Source organism: Numenius arquata, chromosome 4 (genome assembly GCF_964106895.1).
Source record: "Numenius arquata chromosome 4, bNumArq3.hap1.1, whole genome shotgun sequence".
Classification (NCBI taxonomy): Eukaryota; Metazoa; Chordata; class Aves; order Charadriiformes; family Scolopacidae; genus Numenius; species Numenius arquata.
In genome coordinates, this window is record NC_133579.1 from 5,525,930 (window position 1) to 5,541,898 (window position 15,969).

The 15,969-nt window shown below is 42.1% G+C and overlaps 1 protein-coding gene across 1 annotated transcript in view; it reads left to right on the forward strand.

Annotated features, from left to right (window-relative positions):
• CPA6 (carboxypeptidase A6) overlaps positions 1-15,969 on the forward strand; it is an 85,533-nt gene that overhangs the window by 21,904 nt on the left and 47,660 nt on the right. The window contains exon 2 of the mRNA XM_074146782.1: positions 13,977-14,052. Within this exon, the coding sequence (XP_074002883.1) occupies positions 13,977-14,052 (76 nt within the window). The remainder of the gene's footprint in view (positions 1-13,976; positions 14,053-15,969) is intronic.

Here is a 15,969-nt window from a genome sequence, read left to right on the forward strand (position 1 = left end):
AGCATTCCTTTCTTTGTACATTTTCTAAAAGCTTTAGTCAGCTGTTGGCACCTTTTTCAGAAGAATATTTTCCCCTTGTAATCAGATTTGTGTTGCCTAAAAATGAAGTCATTGCCTGCCCTGTACCAGGAATGTAATTAAACTAGAGAAATTTCTCCGCTCCTTTGCTTCGTGGCCCGGACGTGATAACTGTAGAACCAAATGTAGTCAGTATAAGACATTGCCATATACCGTCAGTACTGGGTCCAGTCCTCTTCAATATATTCATCAGTGACCTTGATAGGTCGTTGGACTGGCTGGAGAGTTGGGCTGCCTCAGAGTTTTCTGTTTACCAAAACAAACAAAAAAATCACTGTTTTTCTCCTTTTTCTTTCATGTTTTTCCGCGGTGCTTTATTGTTGTGCTGCAACTGCCTTACCCGGCTTCTACTGACATCATTTTGATGTGAACATTTCAATTTCACTGAATTTCACTGAATTTTTTTAGAGTTGGAAGGGACCATAGAGATCATCTAGTCCAACTCCCCTGCTGAAGCAGGATTGCCCAGAGCATGTCAGAGCATGTTACTCAGGACGGCATCCAGGCGGGGCTTGAAAATCTCCAGAGAAGGGGACTCCACCACCTCCCTGGGCAGCCTGTTCCAGGGCTCTGTCACCCTCACCGTGAAGAAGTTTTTTCTCATATTTGAGTGGAACCTCCTGTGTTCCAGCTTGTGCCCGTTGCCCCTCGTCCTCTCACTGGCAGCCACTGAAAGTAGTCCAGCTCCCTCCTCCTTCAACCCACCCTTTAGATTCTTGTAAGCATTGATAAGGTCTCCCCTCAGCCTTCTCTTCTCCAGGCTAAAGAGTCCCAGCTCTCTCAGCCTTTCTTCATAAGGGAGATGCTCCAATCCTTGAATCATCTTCGTTGCCCTTCGCTGGACTCTTTCCAGTAGTTCCCTGTCCCTCTTGAATTGGGGAGCCCAGAACTGGTTGCAGTATTCCAGTTGTGGCCTCACCGGTGCAGAGTAGAGGGGGAGAATGACTTCCCTCGACCTACTGGCCACACTCTTCCCTATGCAGCCCAGGATTCCGTTGGCCTTCCTGGCCACAGGAGCACACTGCTTGCTCATTGTCATTTTGCTGTCTACCAGGACCCCCAGATCTTTCTCTTCGGAACTTGTCTCCAGCAATCTGCTACTTCCTTGCATTGTTCACTTTTACTGTGAACGATTTCCCAGTGAAGTGGTATTAAAAAGTTTGGAAATCTACCATGTAAAAAAAAAAGTATTAATATTTATTAATTTATTAATTATTTTAATATTTGTATTGGCTCTTTTTACAATATTAATAAGATTTAATAACATCATCTTTGCTGTTCTTGTAAAAAGGTAATAAAACGCAGATGCTCTAACAACCTTCTGTAACTTATTCTCCTGTACAGCTTGCAAACCTGTGTCTTTACCAGAAAAGGATTTAGAGAAGAATAGCTTGACTTTTCACCATTTGCACAAAATCAGAATGCTAAATGTGATAGATGAGCTAAACGTGAACAATGAGGTCTAAAAGCAGACAGGTTTTTTTTGCTCTGGCAAATGGGCAGATCTGAACAGCTTTATTGGAGCTCTCACTACAAGCAGTTTATGCCTGTATTAACAGACTGTATAAAATAGGTAATTGCCGTGCTAAGCACAGCTATATGGATCTGTTAGGAACAGGCTACAAAGTCATTTGCAATAGTCTAACATTCATAATGTAACCTAATCATCACTGATCTTGCTACAGCCTCTTTTATGAGAAGTCGTAAGACTGTTACTCCTTATTTATAGAATCATAGAATTATAGAATCATAGAATGGTTGGAGTTGGAAGGGACCTTAAATAACATCCAGTTCCAACCCCCCTGCCATGGGCAGGGACACCTCCCACCAGACCAGGTTGCTCAAAGCCCCATCCAGCCTGGCCTTGAACCCCTCCAGGGATGGGGCAGCCACAGCTTCTCTGGGCAACCTGTTCCAGTGTCTCACCACCCTCACAGGAAAGAATTTCTGCCTGAGATCTCATCTAAATCTCCCTCCGCTCTTTCAGTTTAAAACCATTCCCCCTCATCCTATGGCTCCACTCCTTGATCAAGAGTCCCTCCCCATCTCTCCTGTAGCCCCCTTTAGGTACTGGAAGGGGCTCTAAGGTCTCCCCGGAGCCTTTTCTTCTCCAGGCTTCACATGGACTGCATTAGGATGGATGATTCCCAATCCTAGAACCCTTGTCTTCCACAGAGGAAGAGAACAGCCTGTGAGAAGTTTCAAACTAAAACTGAGCAATGAAAACAAAACAAAAACAAATCCTTAAAATACACTGTACTTGGGACGTTCCTGTTACATGGTAAACTCCCTTCACTATGTCATTAAGACCAGGCACATAAACAGGAGTTTTCATGTGCTGCCTGATTTATATTCATGCTATTCTGGCCTACTGAGTCTTTTTGTTGGATTTAAAATAGTAACGTTTTCATTTTCTGTCAATGCAGAATGGGAAAGTTTCTGGAATCTCCCGTCATTTCCTGCGCACCCAAAGTTGTCATCATTGTCAAATGGTGTGCCAGGTGTAGACTATTATTCCAACGTGCTTCAGCTCAGTAAGCCTTCTGGTATCGTGGGGAGAACCTCAGTGTTAGAAGCTGTGTGGGATACTACATCTAACTCACACTACAATCATGGTATTTTTAAACAGAAAAGAAAAAGGAAGGTCATTAGGATTGAAAATGTCGCTGTGAGGGCTGCGCTGCAGAAAGATTTATTTGCTCATGCAAGGCAGGTATCTTTGAAATGAGTACCAATAATGAACTTAGGAATTGCAGGGCAATAAATGTCCTGCCATAAACATTTTGCCCTAACATCTGCACATCACAGATGTCAGCAGATACGGAAACTCAAGACCAGATTCTCAGTTTATGCAAGCAGGCGTAACTCCATTGACTTGAATAAAACAATGTGTATTAAGGCCAACAAAAAAGAAAAGAACACCAAGTTCTTTTGGAAGACATTTTAAGCAGCAGTTTATTATTTAAATATGCAATATAAATCTTTCTCCTTACACTCATAAACACAGATTGCCAAGGAGTTAAATAGCAGCCTCACAACACAGCTATAGTATACGGACTGCATTTACTCCTTGGTGAAGTATTTACCTCGCTTTGGTTAGGTGAATAGCCTCACCAAGACCTGGTAATTGGTTCACTGGCTGTTAACCCTTATTTTAAAAATATACATTTGTCGTGTGTTAATGAGGACCAGGAATAAAAGCCATTCTCAGCGGATTGAAGGAAGCGTGTCAGAATGTGTGGCGTGGTTAGGTTAGTGTGCAAAGCTCAAAATAAAATGCTCAAAGCAATCATATCCCTGGAATCAGAGAACAGCAAGTTTGGATTCCTTAAAGGCAGGAAAAAGGCAATAAAACAAATAGCCCTAAGGTAAAGATGCCAGAAGAAGACAACATAAAATAGCCTAAATATATTGTGCCCTATAGTGTATTGGTTCTTCTGTGAATATTTCACTGTGCAGATGACGGAGAGGGGACTTCCGGAGGATTATTCACCTCTTGAGCAGTCTGAATAGTCTCGAGCTGCCCATCTCTGGCTATGGGCTGTGTAGGATGGCCTGGCACGATGCAGAATGGACCTGGGCCTGTAACACGGGTGCTGCGAGAGGACAGCTGTTCAGGCGGTGCTTTGCCAAGATACCTGCCCACGGTCGTTCTTTTCACAAAGTGCTTCCTCTCAGCAATTCAGAATTGGGTTTTGTGGCTGGTCTGTTCGTGGCCTCGTGTTGGTAGAAAGGGGCAACGTTTTATTTGACACCTACAAACCTCATCTCCCGTGTACCTTCAGACTGTCGCGAGACAACAAAATTATTCTGTCGGTTCACAGCGCTCTGCTAGAAGCTTCAGGAGTGTTAGAGTCCTGCCCAGAGAAGACCTGTGGGGTTGGCCTCATTTTCAATTGTACTGAAATTACAAGCTAGATAGGTGCAGTTAAGCTAAACATTATTATCTTAAGCACAAGCAGACTTAACCACTCTTTCGCTTAGGGAAATCTCACTATGGCATCCTCTATGCTCAGGATATCAGCAAATGAAAGAGGCACAGGGGTTTCTGTAGGATTCCAAGTCATCCTGCCCAAACAACTATTAATACAATAAAGAAGTAAACCCCAAGATCTTACCTCCGTAACTATGCAGTGTGTATCTCCGATATTCCCGTAAGTCAAAAGTGATTTTGTAGAGAACTGACATAGCATTAATCTAGTGGAGAAAAATTATTTCTCAAGCAGCTTACAAAAATGGCAAAATATAATTGCCTTAATGGCTGGTGCAGCTGCCTTGCAGGAACTGTCTTCAGAGAATAAATAATTTCATTGCCACTAAAATATTTATTTCCCTCCCCAAGCCTTCAGTTTGATTTTGTTTTTTAAATAATATTCTGCATTTGGTGTGCTTCAGTTTTCTTCAGCGCCATAGGTTCCATTTTTCAACAGTAGGATAGCAGTTTTGGGTGAGATACTCAGGGCTGGTTTGTGCCATGAGGAATAAGAAGAAAAGAATTAGTTTTAAAAAATCCAGATCAAAGGAGAGTCAGATTGCGTATATGCATATCCAGACTAAGTTCAAAGATTCAGACCTATCAAATTATTCATAGCTATCTTGTTTATATGTGTGACTGTTATACACTTCCTTCCCATTCGTTGCCCGCTGTTAAGTGAGACTGCAAACTTGTGAACTACTATAAACATGTTTAAATTTAGCATCCTGAAGTCTTTTTATCAAGACACACAGTTAAGTATGTGCAAGAACTGTGATGTATGTATTACAACATCATTAGGGCTTAAGGCTGTCTTATGTGCCTAGCCAGGGCCTCTCATGAGAAAATACTAGAAAATATATATATATATATATAATAATACGTAGAAAATAGTAAATACCCCTGGAAGAAATGCCCTGCCCCGAGAAGCAGCTGCAACCACATAATGAGCAGAGCTTGGGCCACCTCTCATTTTCTGGGCAGCCTGGCCAGGAAGCTCTTCTGCTCTAATTCTTCCCTGCCACTTATTCTACGTTACTTATCAGTTTTGTTTGGGTGGTTGGTTTTTTTTAAGCTTTCACTTTCCACACTGAAAACCAAACTGGATCCAGCTGAATGAACAGTAAATTGTATGACAGCCCATCTTAACAGGTCACTGGCCAGCACAAACATCAGTCCCACTCCTCGCAATGTTGCCAGGGTGGTCTGCCCCTGAGAAACCTTGTGCCAGGTTGGAACCTAAATTTATGGCTGTAAAATTCATGAGAAGGATAAAATGTGGTATCCTGATGGGCTAGGCGTTGGGAGTCTTTCACAGCCTTTATGAAGGGAGCCCCGTGTCCAGCAAAGTGACTCTGGTGGGTTTCCACACCCCAGCTCCTAAATACAGCTGACCTCAAGCTTTCCATGGGTGCATCTGAATGGCCCTTACTGATGCTTAAAACCACTTATGAACCTGTTGGTCCAGCGGAGGGCCACGACGATGCTCAGAGGGCTGGAGCACCTCTGCTATGAGGACAGGCTGAGAGAGTTGGGGATGTTCATCCTGGAGAAGAGAAGGCTCCGGGGAGACCTTAGAGCCCCTGCCAGTCCCTAAAGGGGCTCCAGGAGAGATGGGGAGGGACTCTTGATCAAGGAGTGGAGCCATAGGATGAGGGGGAATGGTTTTAAACTGAAAGAGGGGAGATTTAGATTAGATATTAGGAAGAAATTCTCTCCTGTGAGGGTGGTGAGACACTGGAACAGGTTGCCCAGAGAAGCTGTGGCTGCCCCATCCCTGGAGACATTCAAGGTCAGGCCTGATGAGGCTCTGAGCAATCTGATCTAGTTAAAGATGTCCCTGCCCATGGCAGGGGGGTTGGACTAGATGACCTTTAAAGGTCCCTTCCAACCTAACACATTCTATGATTCTATGATTCTACTTTTAAAACAAAAAGCCAACACACTTTCCCCCTTCCCTAAAAAATAACCAAACAAAATACAGTGTGTTCCAAACGGAGGTTATCAAAGCAAAGGCACTTCTACATGGCTATTGTGCTGATTTTCACAGCATATAAAATAAGTAATGAAGAAGAAGAGGTTTATGATGATCACATTAAACACGCTTTCTGGCTGTTGTTTTTTTTTTAATCCGCTGATACCTACAAATGTTCAGATTCTGCAAGCCATTAGGAGTACTATTAATATTACTGATGCGTAAGGTGACATGTATGTTTACACGCAGGTCCTAGATTTGGCTCCACTGAAACATCAACATATATTTTCTGTCTTTACTCTTAGCTATCTTATTGGTGCTTTTGACAAAGTATCAATAGAAGAAGACTGCAGGCAGTCACCTGAATAGCTGTTGGCCCGTGGGCAGTGAGCATGGCAGGGAGGACAGCCTGCACGCACCCAGGCTGGCGGCACCGGTTCCTCCCTTTGGGCAGAGTGTCACCTAACTCCTATGGTATGAAAAGCAAATGGGATGAGGTACAAAAACGATGTAAAACCCATCTTTCCAAACAGAAAGGCTCAGGCAATAAGTTAACGAGCCTGAAACTACCTTAAATGTATGTATAAACAAAAAAGACTATATGCATATATGTAAAGCTGTGTGGAGCAGCTGGATAATTGTTTTCTTCTTTGTGTGTTAAAAATGTCCCGCCTGGAAGGTTTCTAAAGTTTGTCTATAAATTCATTACCATGGAAAAGTGGTTCTCAAGACAGGACATGAGCCACGAGGTTTCTCTTTGTGGTTCTACATCTAGTTCCAAAATGCTGTTTTGAACTCTCACGTTAAAAAATGAAAGCTGACCTTTATCTGAAAGTTAAAAAAATTTCAACATTAAAACTCTATTAGAGTTACTAAAATAATACTTCAAACTGCAGGCATTGTCTGGCATTTTTAATAAAAAGACTCTATCTTACATATTTGCTTTATGTGTATTTAATCCGCCCCTTTCCTGCAGTATCATTTTCAGCTGATGGGAAGATATTCTACCATACGGACTGTTCAGGGACAAATTTGCAAAAACCTTTTCACCTCGGTCTGGGTGTGCAAGGTGTCCCCCTGCTGAGGGACTCTCCTCGTCCCTGTTGTCACAGACAGTCCGCCTGGGCACAAAGTTGTGCCATCTCAGGTCAGCACCGTCACCTTGTTCATGTCCCGGTGGGGAAAATAAAAGAGGGCTCCCTGTGAGACTCTCAGTTGTCTGCTGTTGTAGGATTTAGCATTTAACACGGTGTATAATTGTTCCTGGGCTTGGTGCTTGCAGATTTACAATTTCTTCTTCGAAATAGCATACTGAGTTTATGAACAGTTCAGCGCTCAAGTCTCTATTACCCTTGCATTAAACACAGAAATAACTGATAACTTATAAGTTACCACTAAAAACTGATAAGTTTTCCATAGCTGTCATGGAAAAAAAAAGCCTGCTGGTTTTTTCTTGCTTAATCCAGCAAGGAGAGATAAATCCCTTGAACTCAATGAAATTACACCAGCCAACTGCAGTAACACCGGCAAAAAAGAGATGTTTACCAGGATTTTCCTTACCACACTCAGTACATTTAGTATATTCCCCAGCTTTGAAATCTATGGATCCTGTCCTCCTGCAAAACTGTGGGGAGGCATGTCTGGTTTGACCTTTATTTGTGCAGTGAGATTAAAGGTGTGCTTTCCATGAATTAAAGTATAAAATCACTCTGTGGTAGCACATTGGGTAATAAGTCATGACAGAACAGTTTGGGGAAACTTAACATGCTACAGACATCTCGATGCAACAGTATTTCACGCCATAACATTTTTTTTTTTTTACTCCATAAATATTTTCATCCTTCTTGCTGTAACTTGCATAAATGAATAAATACATAGAAAACACTAATGATGAGTCCTAAATTAAAACTAAGCTCACCATCTTGGCATTTACTTCTTAAAATATGTATGAGACAATTCCTCTGATCTCTTTTTCATACACTTACAAGCTCACACACTTACCAGTTATTTGTGTTTCTGTATCAAGTACAGTAATGAGTACAGACTTCCTCCTGCTAATGCTGAAAGCCTTTATACATTCATAAGAGCTTGAGGACCATGGTCTTAAATTGAGCTGAAGAGATTGCCGATCAGGAATAACCAAATACTTCCAGACTTTGTCCCATTCAGCAGCAGGAATTGTTTCATGCTTTTATCCGTCATTCTCTGTGCCTTGAGTAGTCATTACCCACAAAAACACAAAGAGTTTTTCTTTATGCCCAAATTATTTTCTCAAGTTATTTATTTAAGGAAGGTTCTAGACATGTATTAGAAATGAATTGATGGACTTAATGACTGAAATAAGCAGGGGGATCCTGCTTTAGCAGGGGGGGTGGACTAGATGTTCTCAAGAGGTACCCTACCATTCTGTGATTCTGTGAATTAAAAGAACTAGGAGAGGTCTGGAGAATAAATCTTATGAGGAGCGGCTGAGGGAGCTGGGGGTGTTCAGCCTGGAGAAAAGGAGGCTGAGGGGAGACCTTCTCGCTCTCTACAACCCCCTGAAAGGAGGGTGTAGCCGGGGGGGGTCGGTCTCTTCTCCCAAGTCACAGGCAACGGGACAAGAGGAAATGGCCTCAAGTTGCGCCAGGGGAGGTTCAGATTGGATATTAGGAAAAATTTTTACACAGAAAGGGTTATTAAGCATTGGAACAGGCTGCCCAGGGAAGAGGTTGAGGTACCATCCCTGGAGGTATTGAAAAGACAGGTTGACACAGTGCTTAGAGACGTGGTTTAGTGATGGGGTTTTTTTTATCAGAGTTAGGTTGATGGTTGGACTAGATGATCTTAAATGTCCCTTTCAACCCAGGCAATTCTATGATTCTGTGATTCTAATGATAACAATCTAGTCATAATTGAAGTCTTGGTCAAGTCTTATATTTAGTTGTCTGTCCCAAATTAGACTTTTGAAAATCTGGTATTAACAAATTCAAAAATAGCTGGATCTTCCAGGAGGGAAAGAGGGAGTTATGTGAGAAATGGTTGAATTTCCCAGGTAACTGAAGGGGAGTATTGAGGACATTTTGGGACCAACAATAACCATACATAACCATATCAGTAATACCATATGAGGCTGCAATTACCTAGAAATACAAATTTGGGTGCAGATGTAGCAAAGCTGAGACCAGTTGGAAAAAAGTGATTAGGGCTGACTTGTTTCCTTGAGAGGAGATGAACGGAGAAAGCAAGGTGAAAGGGAGCATCAAGAATGGGAAAAGGGTTAAAAAGGTTAAAGGGGTAAAAATACATGCAACTGCTGTAATCAGGTCTGTCCAGAGGCACTGGCTAGGCAGCCCTGGGCTTGATTGCCACAACATAGTCAGGACAGTAAACCCAGCTCATCTGGCCACACAAGTCCAACATGCCTCTGGAGTCAGGATGAAGAGGGATGGTGGAGGGAAGCTTTCCTGCTTGGGCAGGAAAACACCCAGATGGACAGATAAAGGATCTTGGCCAGGCTTGGCAGCATCACCATCTACTCATTGCTTCCTTACAAAGCACGGAACTGGAGAAATGGAGAAACTGCTTTCTTTCCCTCTTCCATTTGCATACAAGGGGGTGATGCTTGGTGGAGCAAGGTGGTTTCCATTACCATCCACACACCTTTTTTTTCCCCTGAGACAGACATGCACTGAAGCAACCGGTTCTCACTTTCTGTGTTTGAGCTAGACAGCTCTATATGTGATGTTCACGAGTCATCGGAGGCCAACTTTGCTTGGAAAAGCATTGCTCCTTAGTTGGAACAAAAACTGGAATTTCTGCAGACATTCACCTTTCCAGACCATCTGTCTGAATTAAGCTGTTTAAAGGAAGAGTGCATAAAGCACTATATAGCATATAGCAGTAAAGCACTGAGCGTTCCACGTCTGGCATTGGTTTAGTCCCTAAAGGTTCCTGCCTGGGTAAAGTAGAAAACCCTTTTTGTACCTAAAAGACATCTATCGAGCTCAGATGTGCCATGCCTGGGAATTAGCGAGCAACATGCATATAAATTGACTTTTCAGAGAATTCATCTGTGTTACACTGATAAATATCATGCAATAACGTATTTTGCTCCCTCAGCATTTTGGCCTACATTACCCAAGCAAATCTTTTTCATTCAAAATTATAGATAAGCTAGCTTTTCCTTATACCAGGAATAACATCAGTTTTCCTGCTTAAATAACTGAAAGGCAGAAACTATATATAATGCTATCTAGAAAATACAAATGGGGCGCTCCGCTTTCGATTAGCATCTGCTGTAATACAGAAAACCCTGCAGAAGAGCTCAGGAAGTTTCGCAAGGTGCCCATTCCAGCTGTCTCTATCAGATCTCAGGAAGGAGTCCAACCTTATTTAAGTAATTTTTGTAACAGTGTTGAGTCTCCAGTTGAAACTCTTCATCCCAGTAATGAAGAGGAAAAAAAAAAAAAGTTTGAATATTTCTTAACATTTTGACTGGCAGAAGAGTTTAGCAGAGAAAAGGGAATGAAGCAATTGATCTTTCATCAGAAATGATATCTGGTGGCATATTGGGAGTTGAGGAGAGGCTTTCATGCTGTAGCTTTTTTCAGATGTGTCTTTCAGTGTGTAACTAGTTCCCGAGCCCTAATGAACCACTTAAGTGCAGCAGCTATGGCAGCTTGTTCTCAAGAACTATAATCCCTCGTCTGCCATTAGGAATGGAGGGTTGTAAATGCGGATATATTTTCTATAGGTATTTGATTTATAACGTATCATTCATCAAACTGTTTTTAAAATACATGTAAAGCCTTTGTAAACAGACTTTTATTGAATTCCGTGGGAGAGGAGAGACCTGATTAAGGTTCAGATTAGTCAGGAAAATAAAACAATAAGAAGAGTTTTCCGGAAGGAAATGAAGAATTTACATAAACGCAGTTCATGCCGTGTGACTTCAGCAGGAAAGTTTCATGAGAGAGAACGACTAATTCCATCAGTAAAGAAGTTGTATATGTGCTGCAGAATGGTTTCATTGGATCCATCTGTTCTGTCCATAGACAAGTAAAACTATGAAGTAAATGGAAAAAAGGTAAATGAAAAGAGCCGAGGAAATAAACCAATTGGTTTTAGTCCCCGTTGGCGGCAGGGAATATCACACTTCCCAGGCCCATGTAGCATATTCTGTGTTTCAAAAGCAGCTTTGTCATTTTTTCATGCTCTTCTTGAAAACATAAGGAGGTAATGATGGAAAAAAACCAAAGTCATTGCATGTGAGTGCAAGCCAAGAGCTGGTCACCCAGTTTGCTCATTCACAAGGCTGTCCCTGGGGACACCAGTGGTCCGGCTTCTGCTCTTCGCTCACTGCTCTCATCTGGTCAGTTCATTCCATAAAGCCTGTGTATTGCTCTTTGCAAAGGCTTTCAACTGTGTTTACACAGAATTCAAATGATCTCACTAAGTCCTAGCTTTAAAAATTCAAATGATCTCACTGATTCCTAGCTTTAAATTCCATTAGCCTAGTTTCTAGGGGTAAATTGAAAGTTTGTCCTGGTTGATGTAAAATTCTGCATTAATTTCTACAAAATATATCCCATCTTGATGTTTGTTTAGAGATTTAAAAAAATAGACTTTTAAAAAAAAAATTTTAGAGATGTTATGGTTAGAAAAATAACCTTGCCTGCATAAATCAGCAGAGCGCTGACACGTCTGCAGGCACACAACTTTCCCTAGATGTCTACATGATCACTTACTGCTTTCTCCTCGACAGCTAGACGTGAGGGATGGCAGGGGACCTCCCCAGGGGGTGTCTCTGAGTGTTTGGGGTATGGCTGCCATTTATCAGCCACAGTAGTCTGTGACCTGGTAGATTTTGTTGTTGGCTCTTAAGTACTGGGTAGGCTGTTGGATTCCTGCCCTAAATCCAATGGGTATTGCATAGTGTTTAAGGGAATTGTTTGGTTTCTTTAGTAGTGAAATGTAACTGGGAAAGCTGTAAAGCTAAAAAATAACCTTAGGACTATGTTCTTTGACTGGTAGGTATCAAGAGTAAAGCCAGATTTGGTAGCTGTGCTTTTTTGAAGAAGGTACGATGATTATCTACCGGCTGGTTAGCCTACAGAAGTGGGTGTTAGCAGATAGGTGGCGGGAATTCAGTGTATTCCTGCATCTTGCACGCACAAAAAGTAAAACTGCCTTGTCATAATGGCTTAACCGTCTTTTCATAAAATACTAACAGTACCAGGTATGCTAAACTGCTTGCTACGAGCTCTCCAGCAGCAGACCCAGCCACAGCTTTAGGCATTTCCCAACAACATGTCAAGTGATCAATCTGTCACAGCACCAATATTTTCCTCTGTAAGGCAGGTCTTTCATCACATTGGAAATGACAGAGTTGCTGAGCTAATCCAAGGCAGTTTGGAGTGATGTGTATTAATTCAAATCTGTACCTAAGTGATATCCATTTCTTCGAAATTCCATTACAGCTGCGTAACACATGCTTAGCTATTTACTTCATTAAAATCTGGTTTTTATGTGTCAGCTGTCCCAGCCCTTCCAGAAACCTCCAATGAATCTTTATTAGTTACTTCACTTTCACATGTCCTGGGCAATCATTACTTCTTTTTACTTGTTTCCTTCTTAATAGCAATTTAATACTCTGAAAGAAATGAGTAATGGGAAAGAATATTACTGTTGTATGTATGATAAATTAAAAGCATCTATTTTCCTTGAAAAGATGCAGCAGTTGTAGTACTCTAAGAGGCTTATTCCTTTCTCTGTAAGTTCTTCCACAGGAGGTTAAACTCGGCTTAGAAGCGTAGTAATTTCCCCTAAAATTTTAGAGCTGCCAAATTATAACAAAAGTGGGCTCAGAAGTCTTCCTTCTTAGGCATAGACCATTTGTCAAGTAAGGTCAACAGCAGCCAAGCAGAATGGACTGAGGTCCACGTTTCTGGGTACATCAGTATTATCACAGAATCGTAGAATGGTTAGAGTTGGAAGGGACCTTAAAGATCACCCAGTTCCAACCCCCTGCCATGGACAGGGACAGATAATGAGGAAACTGGAGATAAAGAGAAAATTTTAAAGGGGTTCTGGCTAGTGGATGGAACTGCAGAACCTCCAGGGTCTCTTGGAAGAGGAGAAACACTAATTATCAACAGTACACATTCAAAAACTCAAAATGTGGGAAAATGCTGGAATTGGCATTGGCGATGCAAATTTGTTTCTGCCCTCTTGTGCATGGATTATGATGCTGACATCTTAGTTACATAATCACCCCCTATATTTTCAAGATTTCCTCACATAGTTCATGACGTGGACGGTGGCAACTGAATGGAGAGCTATTCAGTTTCTTGTTTCTTCTTTGCAGAGTTATGTTCATTCAGATTTGCTAAAGAAAGTGCATAAAATGAGCTGATTATCCAGAACCTTCTTGAGCATGTATGAGCAGCTATTTACTTCACCAAATTTGTGCAAGCTTTAATGGATAAAGCGAAAGCCATGCCCCTGATATGAAGGTCACCTCTCCTCTAAAGTCAAGTCCCCTCTTTAACGCATCAGAACACTGGACTCTTCAAAACCTATTAAGTGTTTAAACGTATAAAAGCAATGCATCTTACCTAATCTTGACATCTGAAACAGATTATTTGTTTTGGCAAAAAAAAAAAAAAAATTGTTTTGATTTGAGGCAGATATTCAGTATGGAAGATGTCAGCCTGAATGGTTTATATTAAAAGGAACGAGCAAAAGCATTTACATAGAAATGGAGGGTCAAGCTGACACCCCGGTCTGTAAAGAGCAAATAATTTCTATGGAAGTGCAAGTTTCAAGCAGGGCTCCAGTTCAACCAGCATTCTGCAGATGCTGAAAAAGAGGACAAGTGTGGTAGCTACCTGAACCTGATTTACTGTTGTGTTGTGCTGCGGCAAAGAGCCTTAAAGTGTCAATTCAATGTTCTGTTGTTATTGGCAGTGATAAAGTCATACGAGTTGTTCCCAAGAGCGAGAGGGAAACGCAGATCCTGAGGGCTGCATTCAACCGCCTTAAGGTGAGTTCGATTATTTTCATCTTCTTTTTCTGATCTTTGTTGAAGACTGTAGTGGGTTAACTGATATGCCTTTCATTTTGCACTGTACTTCAAGCTATTTTAGACTCTGGAAAGCAACCTTTGCCCATTAAATTCCTAATTTCCCAATAAAATAGCGTAGGAATTAAATTCATCATGCCTGACAATTTTAACAAGGAACACTTATTGCCTTAAAATAATATAGGTGCCACGCTTGCAAATTTGCTTTTTTTCACTCTACCACTTCTTGCTAGCCTACATAGCTGCATGCTTCATTATCTGGCTGATGGTTTTATTTAAAACACTGAGTTAATTCAAGATGTGAACACACCCCCAGGAACAGGAAAAAGGAAACAGCTTCAGTTGGAGAATCTCTCTGGCAGAGTAATTTTCTAGAGGCGGTTGAGAGAGTGTCTGCGAGACTGACCGGCAAGACAAAAACTTTCTTCCCTGGCTTTTTCCTGCAGATATAAAGGAAAAGCAAAGGTGCTGCTGTAGCAGGGCAGCACAAGAGCACTCTGCAGGGTGCTGCTTGCTGGCACCGCTAACGATGCCGCAGGCAGTCTCTCCACAGCAGTGGTGGCCCGTGATCTCAGGGGAGGATGAGGAGTACCTGTAGGCCAGGTCTCTGGCCCCTGTGACAGCATGGAAAGGACCACACCATGCACATTTGCTGCCCTCAGGCACTGGACGAGGGACAAGCCTCATTACGAGTCTCCAAAACAGAGCCTAACCGGAGCAGAGCCAGGGAAGTGTCAACTTCATCACCACGCTGAGTTTGCTCCAGGAACTGAACACAAGTCCCAGGCTCTGCCATTTCCTCATGTTAGCTCATACTCCACTTGAGCCCGGCGGGCAACGGTTGGGTTGTTCCTATGATGGTACAGGAGTTTGATGGGCAGCCTTACAGGCAGCACAGGCACAAGCTCGGGTCATTTGTCACAGCAAACTCAAGCCTTCGTTTGTGTCTGGGTGGAAAGAGATGTATGGACATAGATGAAGGAAGACGTTGAAGATGTTGGTAACTTTGGGTCACAGCAGAACACCAGTGGTACCAAAGTAGTGGGAGCACATGCAAAACCTCTGGGCTGCTCACTGCCTTCAGCTCCAGCAAACAATTCGGCAATCTGTGCTGTGTGTCTCCGTTGTTGGAACCTCATGTAAATGATTGTGTTCTCACTGACACGAAGCAGGAAGGTGCATATAATTTTCTACTCCAATAGTTAACATCTGGGGTACAAGTGAATCGAATCTCAGTCCACATACCAAATCGAACAGAATAAAGATGTTAGAAGAGCTCTTACGCACTCTTGAAAATTATTCCATCTTTCAGTTATGACGAAGATTTCTTGCTGCGATTTTTTAAGAAAGTGGACTGAGCTGCCTTAGGTACCTCAGCCCAGGAGAAGGCTCATTGCTGCGAAAATTCCAGCAGCCAAGACATTGATTCCTCACTAGCTTTAAGTAGGAAGGCTGGGACTTTCTTCATCACCTCTGCATTTGCTGTGTTCCATTAGTTCCCCATTCAAGATGCTATCTTTTATAAATCCCATTCTCAGGGCATCCAGCCTGTACACACATCTCAAGAGGAATTTCAACATTCAACAGGGGCAGTGTCACAGTGCCGTGTATTATAGCACTTTGTACTGTAATGCCCAACTCTCCCTAAGAATATTGTCCTGTATTTATTTCTGCAGCGCTTACTAAGGGCCTGACCCTCAACTGTGAGTGTTACTGTAATACCCTCAAAAAAATAATTGTTTTACTCCCAATTAGGAAAAAAAAAAAAGCTAACCATAAACCCAAGAAATACATGTGGAAGCTGGTTTTTGCATTAATTTCTTCCCCCTGGATGCTGGAACATAAAGAGGGAGCACATGTGTTTTTTCCTTTCTCCTC